At 49.3% G+C, this 16,300-nt stretch overlaps 1 protein-coding gene across 1 annotated transcript; it reads left to right on the forward strand.

The window, feature by feature from the left end:
* Window positions 1–251: 251 nt before the first annotated feature.
* Window positions 252–5,808, forward strand: LOC106564078 (zinc finger protein 501-like). Its single transcript, XM_014130067.2, has 2 exons — window positions 252–890; window positions 4,370–5,808. The coding sequence occupies exons 1-2, from the start codon at window positions 587–589 to the stop codon at window positions 5,317–5,319; spliced, it is 1,254 nt and encodes a 417-aa protein (XP_013985542.2). The 5' UTR covers window positions 252–586; the 3' UTR covers window positions 5,320–5,808.
* Window positions 5,809–16,300: the final 10,492 nt, after the last annotated feature.

The raw sequence follows: 16,300 nt of genomic DNA on the forward strand, positions 1-16,300 counted from the left end.
ACTGCACATTTTCCATCATCCATCACTTTTTTGTTGCAATGAAGAAAGTTATACAAAAGACAATTCCAGCCCTGCTTAACTGAGACTAAAATGGTATCTTTTGAAGATTTCTCCTGCCGGTTCTGTTACACAAGTCGCAATGATTTTCTTTTTGGGACATTGCTTTTCGAATTATCCTGGGTAAATGAAAACCTGCCAAGTGTTTAATTAATTGCAAGAATATTATTTTTGTTCAATTGCATTACCCACGTGAGTCAGCAGATGGCAATTGGGTCTTTCAGCTGGTGCCTCTTGCGTGACGTATAATCTAATGGACGGTGCGGGACGCTTCTTCAACAACAGCTACAACACTGCTACTGATTCAGCCATCTTCACAGCTAGCTAGCCAACATAAAACCGAAACATTGGAGCTCATTGACAATTGTTGGTGTATATTAACCGCCGTGTTTTAAACACACTATCTGCTTATTTACTATACTTCATAAAATGTCATATTTACGTTGTCGGTCAGATTACTTATTAACTTAGCCTAGTAACGTTACTGGGCTATTCGCTAATGCTAACTAGCTAGCTAACATATTCGACTATGAGTTTGTCCCTTGCTAAAGAAGAGCAGGTCTGCTGGACAGAGAAAGAAGCTCTCGTGAAAGAGGAGGAGGGAGAGGAGGCTGTCACAGTTAAAAAAGATGAAGCTGTTACATTGAAAGAAGAAGAAGAAGAAGAAGCTTTCAGAGTGAAAGAGGAGGATGTTACTGTGAAGGAAGAGGATGACGTTTTCGGAGTGAAAGGGGAGGAAGAGGCGATGACTGTCACAGTGAAAGAAGAGGAGGGGGAGATTACTGTCACGTTGGAGGAGGAAGAAGAGCAGACTGGAGATCTGATTAACACCAGTGAGTACTATCTTAAAAACATGGGCACAAGCGCTGCAGTTGTTGATCCAAATGAGTGGTTTTGAAGGGGAAATCTGCAGTTGAAACAATATCAAAGTGGGATCCCCACCCCTTGTTTCTATAACAATCTGAGGGATCGGGCTGATGAAATGTAACCACTCTCAAATTCATAGACAGAACTATGGATGCAAAGACTGACCATCTAAAATGATAGTTTTAACCTTGTTTTGATTGTATATAGTGGGTTCTGATGGGGTATGACAGTTGAACTAAGCTCATGAGGTATTAATAACTTATATTTTCAAGAATCAATGGGTACATATAATTCATGTAGAAGTCCAAAAAAGTGGACGTAGCAACTGCAGATTGCCCCATTTAAATGGGCATTCTACTGAAGTTCTACACTTTCAATAATTTGTTCTGTAGTAAGAATTGTTAAAGGTATGGAATCGCGAGACTCAGATTTCTTACTTTAAATGTATGCCAAACAAAAAAAATACATTGATTTCAAAGCTGAACAAACCTTTCCACTCTATGCACAATCACTACTTTTACATTTACGTCATTTAGCAGACGCTCTTATCCAGACCGACTTACAAATTGGTGCATACAACTTATGATATCCAGTGGAACAACCACTTTACAATAGTACATCGATATCTTTTTTTTGGGGGGGGTAGAAGGATTACTTTATCCTATCCTAGGTATTCCTTAAAGAGGTGGGGTTTCAGGTGTCTCCGGAAGGTGGTGATTGACTCCGCTGTCCTGGCGTCGTGAGGGAGCTTGTTCCACCATTGGGGTGCCAGAGCAGCGAACAGTTTTGACTGGGCTGAGCGGGAACTGTGCTTCCGCAGAGGTAGGGAGGCGAGCAGGCCAGAGGTGGATGAACGCAGTGAACTTCTTTGGGTGTAGGGACTGATCAGAGCCTGAAGGTACGGAGGTGCTGTTCCCCTCACAGCTCCGTAGGCAAGCACCATGGTCTTGTAGCGGATGCAAGCTTCAACTGGAAGCCAGTGGAGTGTGCGGAGGAGCGGGGTGACGTGAGAGAACTTGGGAAGGTTGAACACCAGACGGGCTGCGGCGTTCTGGATGAGTTGTAGGGGTTTAATGGCACAGGCAGGGAGCCCAGCCAACAGCGAGTTGCAGTAATCCAGACGGGAGATGACAAGTGCCTGGATTAGGACCTGCGCCGCTTCCTGTGTAAGGCAGGGTCGTACTCTGCGAATGTTGTAGAGCATGAACCTACAGGATCAGGTCACCGCCTTGATGTTAGCGGAGAACGACAGGGTGTTGTCCAGGGTCACGCCAAGGCTCTTAGCACTCTGGGAGGAGGACACAATGGAGTTGTCAACTGTGATGGCGAGATCATGGAACGGGCAGTCCTTCCCCGGGAGGAAGAGCAGCTCCGTCTTGCCGAGGTTCAGCTTGAGGTGGTGATCCGTCATCCACACTGATATGTCTGCCAGACATGCAGAGATGCGATTCACCACCTGGTTATCAGAAGGGGGAAAGGAGAAGATTAATTGTGTGTCGTCTGCATAGCAATGATAGGAGAGACCATGTGAGGATATGACAGAGCCAAGTGACTTGGTGTATAGCGAGAATAGGAGAGGGCCTAGAACCGAGCCCTGGGGGACACCAGTGGTGAGAGCACGTGGTGCGGAGACGGATTCTCGCCACGCCACCTGGTAGGAGTGACCTGTCAGGTAGGACGCAATCCAAGCGTGGGCCGCGCCGGAGATGCCCAACTCGGAGAGGGTGGAGAGGAGGATCTGATGGTTCACAGTATCAAAGGCAGCAGATAGGTCTAGAAGGATGAGAGCAGAGGAGAGAGAGTTAGCTTTAGCAGTGCGGAGAGCCTCCGTGACACAGAGAAGAGCAGTCTCAGTTGAATGCCCAGTCTTGAAACCTGACTGATTAGGATCAAGAAGGTCATTCTGAGAGAGATAGCAGGAGAGCTGGCCACGGACGGCACGTTCAAGAGTTTTGGAGAGAAAAGAAAGAAGGGATACTGGTCTGTAGTTGTTGACATCGGAGGGATCGAGTGTAGGTTTTTTCAGAAGGGGTGCAACTCTCGCTCTCTTGAAGATGGAAGGGACGTAGCCAGCGGTCAAGGATGAGTTGATGATGAACTGTGAGTCGCTCTGGATAAGAGCGACTACCAAAGGATGTAAATGTACATTTCCAGAGTAGGCTCTCTGCTACTTTTGAAGTTATGATCAATTGTATTAAGCACCACCAACACAGTGAATGGGAAAATGGATTCAAAGGAAACTCCCTCTGCTGGTGGTTTACTGAATGTGCAATCATAAAGGAGGGCTGTGATTGGTTAACTTCATTACGGTAGGGGGGTACTATTTTCACCTCCGGATGAAAAGCGTGCTCAAAGTAAACTGCCTGTTACTCAGGCCCAGAAGCTAGGATATGCATATAGATTTGGATAGAAAATACTCTAAACTTTCTAAAACTGTTAAAATAATGTCTGTGAGTATAACATAACTGATATGGCAGGTGAAAACCTGAGAAAAATCCATCCAGGAAGTGGGATTTTTTTTATATTTGTAATTTTCCGTAGACTGCCTATACAGATTCCATTGACTTAGGACTCAAATTGCACTTCCTATGGCTTCCACTAGATGTCAACAGTCTTTAGAAATTGTTTCAGTCTTGTATTCTGAAAAATTAGATGTAAGACCACTCTGAATGAGTGGACCATTCAGTGTCCCAGAGGTTTTCATGCGCACAACCGAGAGTGCGCCTTTCTTGTTTTCCTTTTATACTGACAAAGCTTTTGTCCGGTTGAAATATGATTGATTATTATGACTAAAAACAACCTGAGGATTGATTATAAACATCGTTTGACATGTTTCTACAAACTTTACTGATACTTTTCGGATTTTCCGTCTTCCTGTTGTGACTGCCTTTGAGCCTGTGGATTACTGAACAAAACGCGCAAACAAAACTGAGGTTTTTGGATTTAAAGAGGGACTTTATTGAACAAAACGAACATTTATTGAGTAAATGGGAGTCTTGTGAGTGCAACCATATGAAGATCATCAAAGGTAAGTGATTAAATTTATCGCTATTTCTGACTTGTGTAACTCCTCTACTTGGCTGGTAACTGTTTATGATTTGTCTGCTGGGCGCTGTTCTCAGATAATCGCATGGTTTGCTTTCGCTGTAAAGCCTTTTTGGAATCTGACACCGTGGTTGAATTAACAAGAAGTTCATCTTTAAACCGATGTATAACACTTGTATGTTTTATGAATTTTTATAATGAGTATTTCTGTTTTTGAATTTGGCGCTCTGCAATTTCACTGGATGTTGGCCAGGTGGGACGCTACCGTCCCACACCCCCTAGAGAGGTTAATAGCCTATAATGTCAATTTCTACGTGTAAAATGGTCATTACTTCAAAGGTAACAGAGAGCCCACTCTGGAAATTCTCTGTTAAACTGAAAAATACTCTGTCTTTGGCAGGAGAGAGACCAGACTCTTACTCTGAAAGTGGGACGTGTCCCTCCGAGGAACCAGACCCAGTGATGTCCAAATCAGCAAGACCACATCACTGCTCTCAGTGCGGAAAGAGATTTATCCAGTTAGGACACCTGAAAAAACATAAGAGAATGCACACAGGAGAGAAGTCTTATCACTGCTTTCAATGTGAAAAGAGATTTTCCTCATCAGGTTCCCTGAAATCACATGAGAGAATACACTCAGGAGAGAAGTCTTTCCAATGCTCCCAGTGTGGAAAGAAATTTTCCTCATCAGGTTCACTGAAATCACATGAGAGAATACACTCAGGAGAGAAGCCGTTCCAATGCTCCCAGTGTGGAAAGAGATTCATCCGGTCATCGCATCTTAAATTGCATAAGAGTGTACACACAGGAGAAAAACCATTCCAATGCTCCCAGTGTGAAAATAGTTTTACCTCATCAGATTCCCTGAAAAGACATATAGGTTTACACTCTGGAGAAAAGCCTTACCACTGCTCAGACTGTGGGAAGAGATTTAGCCGGTTAAACGGCCTGAAACGGCATGAGAGAATACACACTGGAGAGAAGCCTTACCAATGCTCCCTGTGTCAAAATAGTTTTGCCCAGTCTGCATACCTGAAATACCATGAAAGAACACACACAGGAGAGAAGCCTTACCATTGCTCACAGTGCGGAAAGAATTTCACCATGTCATGTAACTTGAAAACACATGAGAGAATACACTCAGGAGAGAAGCCCTATCAATGCTCCCAGTGTGGAAAGAGTTTTAACCAGCTAGGGAGCCTGAAAATACATGAGCGAGCACACACAGGGGAGAAGCCTTACCACTGCTCCCAGTGTGGAAAGAGTTTTAAGAAATTAGGCAAACTGAAACAGCATGAGAAAGTACACACAAGCGTGAAGTCTTTTGTTATTTCTCCCACTGTAGAATAAAATTAACATGAGCTAACAAACTCTGTAGAATAGCCTTTCCACTGATCCTACTGTGGAATGAGATTTACCTTGTTAAGGCAACTGACAGAGCATGAAAGAATCCACACCAGAGAGAAACAATATCAATGCTCCCAGTGTGGAAAGATATTTACCCAGTTAGGGAACCTGAAGGACCATGAGGTAACAAACACAGGGGAGAAGAGAACGGGGAGAAGCCTTACCACTGCTCCCAGTGTGGAAAGAGATCTAGTACATCACACATACTTAGAATTCATGAGAGAACACATACACAGTGCTCCCATTGTCTCATATTTGTTACAGAAAATGAGTGCTGTTTGTTATGCCATATGAAATCTAATTGGATAAAGCCTACAAAAAAAAGAATTGGTATGTTTTAAAACAAATCTCAAGACATGAATTCATGTCTTGAGTATAGAGCACATCAGATTCCATTTGTATGCTTTCTTTGATTAAATTGTTATTTTCAAACTCTTGGCTCTTTCTCTCTCTCTGTGTGTGTGTGTCATTCCTCTACAGATAATCCGGTTATGTTTGCATGTGATGCATGTGCTCCATGGTTGACATCTGCATCGTCGGTCCCCCACTTGGAAGATTGTTCTTACAGTGTGGCTTTAAAGGAATAGTATGGTCTCATCTAGATAAAAAACTTTGGATGTGAAAAAGAGCAAGTTTACAACAATACCCCAAAACAGTACCCCAAAAAATGAACACTACCTGTTCATAACAGTATTTATTAATAATGTGTATTCCTATTCAGCGTCTATATCGGGGTAGGGGACATTATTATCTGTAAGATGTAAGAGAAAACATGTCTGGTTATTTTTATATGATTTTTTTTATGACAGTAGATAGGTTTTCATTAACTTGTCCAGTAATTTTGGTTGATATTTAGAAAGTTTGGTGTATTTCCATTGAACTGTCTTGTGGCGATAACAGCTGGAGGCGAAAGAAACGCACACCTGTTTAGGAGAGGTGCTGGCTAGGGGAGTAGAACACCTGTTTAGGAGAGGTGCTGGCTAGCAGAGTAGAACACCTGTTTAGGAGAGGTGCTGGCTAGCGGAGTACAACACCTGTTTAGGAGAGGTGCTGGCTAGCGGAGTAGAACACCTGTTTAGGAGAGGTGCTGGCTAACGGAGTAGAACACCTGTTTAGGAGAGGTGCTGGCTAGCGGAGTAGAACACCTGTTTAGGAGAGGTGCTGGCTAGCAGAGTAGAACACCTGTTTAGGAGAGGTGCTGGCTAGCAGAGTAGAACACCTGTTTAGGAGAGGTGCTGGCTAGCAGAGTAGAACACCTGTTTAGGAGAGGTGCTGGATAGGGGAGTAGAACACCTGTTTAGGAGAGGTGCTGGCTAGCAGAGTAGAACACCTGTTTAGGAGAGGTGCTGGATAGGGGAGTAGAACAGTTGTTTAGGAGAGGTGCTGGCTAGCGGAGTAGAACACCTGTTTAGGAGAGGTGCTGGCTAGCGGAGTAGAACACCTGTTTAGGAGAGGTGCTGGCTAACGGAGTAGAACACCTGTTTAGGAGAGGTGCTGGCTAGCAGAGTAGAACACCTGTTTAGGAGAGGTGCTGGCTAGCGGAGTAGAACACCTGTTTAGGAGAGGTGCTGGATAGGGGAGTAGAACACCTGTTTAGGAGAGGTGCTGGCTAGCGGAGTAGAACACCTGTTTAGGAGAGGTGCTGGCTAGGGGAGTAGAACAGTTGTTTAGGAGAGGTGCTGGCTAGTGGAGTAGAACACCTGTTTAGGAGAGGTGCTGGCTAGCGGAGTAGAACACCTGTTTAGGAGAGGTGCTGGCTAGCGGAGTAGAACACCTGTTTAGGAGAGGTGCTGGCTAGCAGAGTAGAACACCTGTTTAGGAGAGGTGCTGGATAGCAGAGTAGAACACCTGTTTAGGAGAGGTGCTGGATAGGGGAGTAGAACACCTGTTTAGGAGAGGTGCTGGCTAGCAGAGTAGAACACCTGTTTAGGAGAGGTGCTGGATAGGGGAGTAGAACACCTGTTTAGGAGAGGTGCTGGCTAGCGGAGTAGAACACCTGTTTAGGAGAGGTGCTGGCTAGCGGAGTAGAACAGTTGTTTAGGAGAGGTGCTGGCTAGCGGAGTAGAACACCTGTTTAGGAGAGGTGCTGCCTAGGGGAGTAGAACAGTTGTTTAGGAGAGGTGCTGGCTAGCGGAGTAGAACACCTGTTTAGGAGAGGTGCTGGCTTGCGGAGTAGAACACCTGTTTAGGAGAGGTGCTGGCTAGGGGAGTAGAACAGTTGTTTAGGAGAGGTGCTGGCTAGTGGAGTAGAACACCTGTTTAGGAGAGGTGCTGGCTAGCGGAGTAGAACACCTGTTTAGGAGAGGTGCTGGCTAGCGGAGTAGAACACCTGTTTAGGAGAGGTGCTGGATAGCAGAGTAGAACACCTGTTTAGGAGAGGTGCTGGCTAGCAGAGTAGAACACCTGTTTAGGAGAGGTGCTGAATAGGGGAGTAGAACACCTGTTTGGGAGAGGTGCTGGCTAGCGGAGTAGAACGCCTGTTTGGGAGAGGTGCTGGCTAGCGGAGTAGAACACCTATTTAGGAGAGGTGCTGGCTAGCGGAGTAGAACACCTGTTTTGGAGAGGTGCTGGCTAGGGGAGTAGAACACCTGTTTAGGAGAGGTGCTGGCTAGCGGGCAGAACACCTGTTTAGGAGAGGTGCTGGCTAGCAGAGTAGAACACCTGTTTAGGAGAGGTGCTGGCTAGGTGAGTAGAACAGTTGTTTAGGAGAGGTGCTGGCTAGCGGAGTAGAACACCTGTTTAGGAGAGGTGCTGGCTAGCGGAGTAGAACACCTGTTTAGGAGAGGTGCTGGCTAGGGGAGTAGAACACCTGTTTAGGAGAGGTGCTGGCTAACAGAGTAGAACACCTGTTTAGGAGAGGTGCTGGCTAGGGGAGTAGAACACCTGTTTAGGAGAGGTGCTGGCTAGGGGAGTAGAACACCTGTTTAGGAGAGGCGCTGGCTAGTGAAGTAGAACACCTGTTTAGGAGAGGCGCTGGCTACGGGAGTAGAACACCTGTTTAGGAGAGGCTTTGGCTAGGGGAGTAGAACACCTGTTTAGGAGAGGTGCTGGCTAGCAGAGTAGAACACCTGTTTAGGAGAGGTGCTGGATAGGGGAGTAGAACAGTTGTTTAGAAGAGGTGCTGGCTAGCGCAGTAGAACACCTGTTTAGGAGAGGTGCTGGCTAGCGGAGTAGAACACCTGTTTAGGAGAGGTGCTGGCTAGCGGAGTAGAACACCTGTTTAGGAGAGGTGCTGGCTAGCAGAGTAGAACACCTGTTTAGGAGAGGTGCTGGATAGCAGAGTAGAACACCTGTTTAGGAGAGGTGCTGGCTAGCAGAGTAGAACACCTGTTTAGGAGAGGTGCTGGATAGGGGAGTAGAACACCTGTTTAGGAGAGGTGCTGGCTAGCGGAGTAGAACGCCTGTTTGGGAGAGGTGCTGGCTAGCAGAGTAGAACACCTGTTTAGGAGAGGTGCTGGCTAGCGGAGTAGAACACCTGTTTAGGAGAGGTGCTGGCTAGGGGAGTAGAACACCTGTTTAGGAGAGGTGCTGGCTAGCAGAGTAGAACACCTGTTTAGGAGAGGTGCTGGCTAGGTGAGTAGAACAGTTGTTTAGGAGAGGTGCTGGCTAGCGGAGTAGAACACCTGTGTAGGAGAGGTGCTGGCTAGGGGAGTAGAACACCTGTTTAGGAGAGGTGCTGGCTACCAGAGTAGAACACCTGTTTAGGAGAGGTGCTGTCTAGGGGAGTAGAACACCTGTTTAGGAGAGGTGCTGGCTAGGGGAGTAGAACACCTGTTTAGGAGAGGTGCTGGCTAGGGGAGTAGAACACCTGTTTAGGAGAGGTGCTGGCTAGCGGAGTAGAACACCTGTTTAGGAGAGGTGCTGGCTAGGGGAGTATAACACCTGTTTAGGAGAGGTGCTGGCTAGTGAAGTAGAACACCCGTTTAGGAGAGGCGCTGGGGACGGGAGTAGAACACCTGTTTAGGAGAGGCGCTGGCTAGCGGAGTAGAACACCTGTGTAGGAGAGGTGCTGGCTAGGGGAGTAGAACACCTGTGTAGGAGAGGTGCTGGCTAGGGGAGTAGAACACCTGTTTAGGAGAGGTGCTGGCTAGGGGAGTAGAACACCTGTTTAGGAGAGGTGCTGCCTAGGGGAGTAGAACAGTTGTTTAGGAGAGGTCCTGGCTAGCAGAGTAGAACACCTGTTTAGGAGAGGTGCTGGCTTGCGGAGTAGAACACCTGTTTAGGAGAGGTGCTGGCTAGGGGAGTAGAACAGTTGTTTAGGAGAGGTGCTGGCTAGCAGAGTAGAACACCTGTTTAGGAGAGGTGCTGGCTAGCAGAGTAGAACACCTGTTTAGGAGAGGTGCTGGCTAGCAGAGTAGAACACCTGTTTAGGAGAGGTGCTGGCTAGCGGAGTAGAACACCTGTTTTGGAGAGGTGCTGGCTAGGGGAGTAGAACACCTGTTTAGGAGAGGTGCTGGCTAGCGGAGTAGAACACCTGTTTAGGAGAGAGCTGGCTAGCGGAGTAGAACACCTGTTTAGGAGAGGTGCTGGCTAACAGAGTAGAACACCTGTTTAGGAGAGGTGCTGGCTAGGGGAGTAGAACACCTGTTTAGGAGAGGTGCTGGCTAGGGGAGTAGAACACCTGTTTAGGAGAGGTGCTGGCTAGGGGAGTAGAACACCTGTTTAGGAGAGGCGCTGGCTAGTGAAGTAGAACACCTGTTTAGGAGAGGCGCTGGCTAGTGAAGTAGAACACCTGTTTAGGAGAGGCGCTGGCTACGGGAGTAGAACACCTGTTTAGGAGAGGCGTTGGCTAGGGTAGTAGAACACCTGTTTAGGAGAGGTGCTGGCTAGCAGAGTAGAACACCTGTTTAGGAGAGGTGCTGGCTAGGGGAGTAGAACACCTGTTTAGGAGAGGTGCTGGCTAGCGGAGTAGAACGCCTGTTTGGGAGAGGTGCTGGCTAGCAGAGTAGAACACCTGTTTAGGAGAGGTGCTGTCTAGGGGAGTAGAACACCTGTTTAGGAGAGGTGCTGGCTAGCGGAGTAGAACACCTGTTTAGGAGAGGTGCTGGCTAACGGAGTAGAACACCTGTTTAGGAGAGGTGCTGGCTAGCGGGCAGAACACCTGTTTAGGAGAGGTGCTGGCTAGCAGAGTAGAACACCTGTTTAGGAGAGGTGCTGGCTAGGTGAGTAGAACACCTGTTTAGGAGGGGTGCTGGCTAACAGAGTATAACACCTGTTTAGGAGAGGTGCTGGCTAGGGGAGTAGAACACCTGTTTAGGAGAGGTGCTGGCTAGGGGAGTAGAACACCTGTTTAGGAGAGGTGCTGGCTAGGGGAGTAGAACACCTGTTTAGGAGAGGTGCTGGCTAGCGGAGTAGAACACCTGTTTAGGAGAGGTGCTGGCTAGGGGAGTATAACACCTGTTTAGGAGAGGCGCTGGCTAGTGAAGTAGAACACCTGTTTAGGAGAGGCACTGGCTACGGGAGTAGAACACCTGTTTAGGAGAGGTGCTGGCTAGGGGAGTAGAACAGGTTTTTAGGAGAGGTGCTGGCTTGCGGAGTAGAACACCTGTTTAGGAGAGGTGCTGGCTAGGGGAGTGAACAGTTGTTTAGGAGAGGTGCTGGCTAGCAGAGTAGAACACCTGTTTAGGAGAGGTGCTGGCTAGCAGAGTAGAACACCTGTTTAGGAGAGGTGCTGGCTAGCAGAGTAGAACACCTGTTTAGGAGAGGTGCTGGCTAGCAGAGTAGAACACCTGTTTAGGAGAGGTGCTGGCTAGGGGAGTAGAACAGTTGTTTAGGAGAGGTGCTGGCTAGCAGAGTAGAACACCTCTTTAGGAGAGGTGCTGGCTAGCGGAGTAGAACACCTGTTTAGGAGAGGTGCTGGCTAGCGGAGTAGAACACCTGTTCAGGAGAGGTGCTGGCTAGCGGAGTAGAACACCTGTTTAGGAGAGGTGGTGGCTAGCAGAGTAGAACACCTGTTTAGGAGAGGTGCTGGATAGGGGAGTAGAACAGTTGTTTAGGAGAGGTGCTGGCTAGCGGAGTAGAACACCAGTTTAGGAGAGGTGCTGGCTAGCGGAGTACAACACCTGTTTAGGAGAGGTGCTGGCTAGCGGAGTAGAACACCTGTTTAGGAGAGGGGATGGCTAGCGGAGTAGAACACCTGTTTAGGAGAGGTGCTGGCTAGCGGAGTAGAACACCTGTTTAGGAGAGGTGCTGGCTAGCGGAGTAGAACACCTGTTTAGGAGAGGTGCTGGCTAGCGGAGTAGAACACCTGTTTAGGAGAGGTGCTGGCTAGCAGAGTAGAACACCTGTTTAGGAGAGGTGCTGGCTAGGTGAGTAGAACAGTTGTTTAGGAGAGGTGCTGGCTAGCGGATTAGAACACCTGTTTAGGAGAGGTGCTGGCTAGGGGAGTAGAACACCTGTTTAGGAGAGGTGCTGGCTAGCGGAGTAGAACACCTGTTTAGGAGAGGTGCTGGCTAGGGGAGTATAACACCTGTTTAGGAGAGGCGCTGGCTAGTGAAGTAGAACACCTGTTTAGGAGAGGCACTGGCTACGGGAGTAGAACACCTGTTTAGGAGAGGTGCTGGCTAACAGAGTAGAACACCTGTTTAGGAGAGGTGCTGGCTAGGGGAGTAGAACACCTGTTTAGGAGAGGTGCTGGCTAGGGGAGTAGAACACCTGTTTAGGAGAGGTGCTGGCTAGGGGAGTAGAACACCTGTTTAGGAGAGGTGCTGGCTAGCGGAGTAGAACACCTGTTTAGGAGAGGTGCTGGCTAGGGGAGTAGAACACCTGTTTAGGAGAGGTGCTGGCTAGCGGAGTAGAACGCCTGTTTGGGAGAGGTGCTGGCTAGCAGAGTAGAACACCTGTTTAGGAGAGGCGCTGGCTAGGGGAGTAGAACACCTGTTTAGGAGAGGCGCTGGCTAGGGGAGAAGAACACCTGTTTAGGAGAGGCGCTGGCTAGAGGAGTAGAATACCCTTTTTAGGAGAGGTGCTTGCTAGCAGAGTAGAACACCTGTTTAGGAGAGGTGCTGGCTAGCAGAGTAGAACACCTGTTTAGGAGAGGTGCTGGTAAGGGGAGTAGAACACCTGTTTAGGGGAGGTGCTGGCTAGGGGAGTAGAACACCTATTTAGGAGATGCGCTGGCTAGGGGAGTAGAACACCTGTTTAGGAGAGGCGCTGGCTAGGGGAGTAGAACACCTGTTTAGGAGAGGCGCTGGCTAGGGGAGTAGAACACCTGTTTAGGAGAGGTGCTGGCTAGGGGAGTAGAACACCTGTTTAGGAGAGGTGCTGGCTAGGGGAGGAGAACACCTGTTTAGGAGAGGTGCTGGCTAGGGGAGTAGAACACCTGTTTAGGAGAGGTGCTGGCTAGGGGAGTAGAACACCTGTTTAGGAGAGGTGCTGGCTAGGGGAGTAGAACACCTGTTTAGGAGAGGTGCTGGCTAGGGGAGTAGAACACCTGTTTAGGAGAGGCGCTGGCTAGGGGAGTAGAACACCTGTTTAGGAGAGGCGCTGGCTAGGGGAGTAGAACACCTGTTTAGGAGAGGCGCTGGCTAGGGGAGTAGAACACCTGTTTAGGAGAGGCGCTGGCTAGGGGAGTAGAACACCTGTTTAGGAGAGGCCCTGGCTAGGGGAGTAGAACACCTGTTTAGGAGAGGTGCTGGCTAGGGGAGTAGAACACCTGTTTAGGAGAGGTGCTGGCTAGGGGAGTAGAACACCTGTTTAGGAGAGGTGCTGGCTAGGGGAGTAGAACACCTGTTTAGGAGAGGTGCTGGCTAGGGGAGGAGAACACCTGTTTAGGAGAGGTGCTGGCTAGGGGAGTAGAACACCTATGTAGGAGAGGTGCTGGCTAGGGGAGTAGAACACCTGTTTAGGAGAGGTGCTGGCTAGGGGAGTAGAACACCTGTTTAGGAGAGGTGCTGGCTAGGGGAGGAGAACACCTGTTTAGGAGAGGTGCTGGCTAGGGGAGTAGAACACCTATGTAGGAGAGGTGCTGGCTAGGGGAGTAGAACACCTGTTTAGGAGAGGTGCTGGCTAGGGGAGTAGAACACCTGTTTAGGAGAGGTGCTGGCTAGGGGAGTAGAACACCTGTTTAGGAGAGGTGCTGGCTAGGGGAGTAGAACACCTGTTTAGGAGAGGCGCTGGCTAGGGGAGTAGAACACCTGTTTAGGAGAGGTGCTGCTAGGGGAGTAGAACACCTGTTTAGGAGAGGCGCTGGCTAGGGGAGTAGAACACCTGTTTAGGAGAGGCCCTGGCTAGGGGAGTAGAACACCTGTTTAGGAGAGGTGCTGGCTAGGGGAGTAGAACACCTGTTTAGGAGAGGTGCTGGCTAGGGGAGTAGAACACCTGTTTAGGAGAGGTGCTGGCTAGGGGAGTAGAACACCTGTTTAGGAGAGGTGCTGGCTAGGGGAGGAGAACACCTGTTTAGGAGAGGTGCTGGCTAGGGGAGTAGAACACCTATGTAGGAGAGGTGCTGGCTAGGGGAGTAGAACACCTGTTTAGGAGAGGTGCTGGCTAGGGGAGTAGAACACCTGTTTAGGAGAGGTGCTGGCTAGCGGAGTAGAACACCTGTTTAGGAGAGGTGCTGCTAGGGGAGTAGAACACCTGTTTAGGAGAGGTGCTGGCTAGAGGAGTAGAACACCTGTTTAGGAGAGTTGCTGGCTAGCGGAGTAGAACACCTGTTTAGGAGAGGTGCTGGCTAGCGGAGTAGAATACCTGTTTAGGAGAGGTGCTGGCTAGGGGAGTAGAACACCTGTTTAGGAGAGGTGGTGGCTAGCAGAGTAGAACACCTGTTTAGGAGAGGTGCTGGATAGGGGAGTAGAACAGTTGTTTAGAAGAGAAACTGGCTAGCGGAGTAGAACACCTGTTTAGGAGAGGTGCTGGCTAGCGGAGTAGAACACCTGTTTAGGAGAGGTGCTGGCTAGCGGAGTAGAACACCTGTTTAGGAGAGGTGCTGGCTAGCGGAGTAGAACACCTGTTTAGGAGAGGTGCTGGCTAGGGGAGTACAACACCTGTTTAGGAGATGCGCTGGCTAGGGGAGTAGAACACCTGTTTAGGAGAGGTGCTGGCTAAAGCGGAGTAGAACACCTGTTTAGGAGAGGCGCTGGCTAGGGGAGAAGAACACCTGTTTAGGAGAGGCGCTGGCTAGAGGAGTAGAATACCCTTTTAGGAGAGGTGCTTGCTAGCAGAGTAGAACACCTGTTTAGGAGAGGTGCTGGCTAGCAGAGTAGAACACCTGTTTAGGAGAGGTGCTGGTAAGGGGAGTAGAACACCTGTTTAGGGGAGGTGCTGGCTAGGGGAGTAGAACACCTATTTAGGAGAGGTGCTGGCTAGGGGAGTAGAACACCTGTTTAGGAGATGCGCTGGCTAGGGGAGTAGAACACCTGTTTAAGAGAGGCGCTGGCTAGGGGAGTAGAACACCTGTTTAGGAGAGGCGCTGGCTAGGGGAGTAGAACACCTGTTTAGGAGAGGTGCTGGCTAGGGGAGTAGAACACCTGTTTAGGAGAGGTGCTGGCTAGGGGAGGAGAACACCTGTTTAGGAGAGGTGCTGGCTAGGGGAGTAGAACACCTATGTAGGAGAGGTGCTGGCTAGGGGAGTAGAACACCTGTGTAGGAGAGGTGCTGGCTAGGGGAGTAGAACACCTGTTTAGGAGAGGCGCTGGCTAGGGGAGTAGAACACCTGTTTAGGAGAGGTGCTGGCTAGGGGAGTAGAACACCTGTTTAGGAGAGGCGCTGGCTAGGGGAGTAGAACACCTGTTTAGGAGAGGTGCTGCTAGGGGAGTAGAACACCTGTTTAGGAGAGGCGCTGGCTAGGGAGTAGAACACCTGTTTAGGAGAGGCCCTGGCTAGGGGAGTAGAACACCTGTTTAGGAGAGGTGCTGGCTAGGGGAGTAGAACACCTGTTTAGGAGAGGTGCTGGCTAGGGGAGTAGAACACCTGTTTAGGAGAGGTGCTGGCTAGGGGAGTAGAACACCTGTTTAGGAGAGGTGCTGGCTAGGGGAGGAGAACACCTGTTTAGGAGAGGTGCTGGCTAGGGGAGTAGAACACCTATGTAGGAGAGGTGCTGGCTAGGGGAGTAGAACACCTGTTTAGGAGAGGTGCTGGCTAGGGGAGTAGAACACCTGTTTAGGAGAGGTGCTGGCTAGCGGAGTAGAACACCTGTTTAGGAGAGGTGCTGGCTAGGGGAGTAGAACACCTGTTTAGGAGAGGTGCTGGCTAGAGGAGTAGAACACCTGTTTAGGAGAGTTGCTGGCTAGCGGAGTAGAACACCTGTTTAGGAGAGGTGCTGGCTAGCGGAGTAGAACACCTGTTTAGGAGAGGTGCTGGCTAACGGAGTAGAACACCTGTTTAGGAGAGGTGCTGGCTTGCGGAGTAGAACACCTGTTTAGGAGAGGTGCTGGCTAGCGGAGTAGAACACCTGTTTAGGAGAGGTGCTGGCTAGGGGAGTAGAACACCTGTTTAGGAGAGGTGCTGGCTAGGGGAGTAGAACACCTGTTTAGGAGAGGTGGTGGCTAGCAGAGTAGAACACCTGTTTAGGAGAGGTGCTGGATAGGGGAGTAGAACAGTTGTTTAGAAGAGAAACTGGCTAGCGGAGTAGAACACCTGTTTAGGAGAGGTGCTGGCTAGCGGAGTAGAACACCTGTTTAGGAGAGGTGCTGGCTAGCGGAGTAGAACACCTGTTTAGGAGAGGTGCTGGCTAGCGGAGTAGAACACCTGTTTAGGAGAGGTGCTGGCTAGCGGAGTAGAACACCTGTTTAGGAGAGGTGCTGGCTAGGGGAGTAGAACACCTGTTTAGGAGATGCGCTGGCTAGGGGAGTAGAACACCTGTTTAGGAGAGGCGCTGGCTAGGGGAGTAGAACACCTGTTTAGGAGAGGCGCTGGCTAGGGGAGTAGAACACCTGTTTAGGAGAGGTGCTGGCTAGGGGAGTAGAACACCTGTTTAGGAGAGGTG

Source organism: Salmo salar, chromosome ssa12, assembly GCF_905237065.1.
Source record: "Salmo salar chromosome ssa12, Ssal_v3.1, whole genome shotgun sequence".
Classification (NCBI taxonomy): domain Eukaryota; kingdom Metazoa; phylum Chordata; class Actinopteri; order Salmoniformes; family Salmonidae; genus Salmo; species Salmo salar.

Bases quoted from the DNA above. Each gene is read 5' to 3' on its own strand.
- LOC106564078 (XM_014130067.2), top strand. From the start codon at position 587: ATGAGTTTGTCCCTTGCTAAAGAAGAGCAGGTCTGCTGGACAGAGAAA. The intron at 891-4,369 runs GTGAGTACTATC...TGTCTTTGGCAG, and splicing joins TGGAGATCTGATTAACACCA to GAGAGAGACCAGACTCTTAC.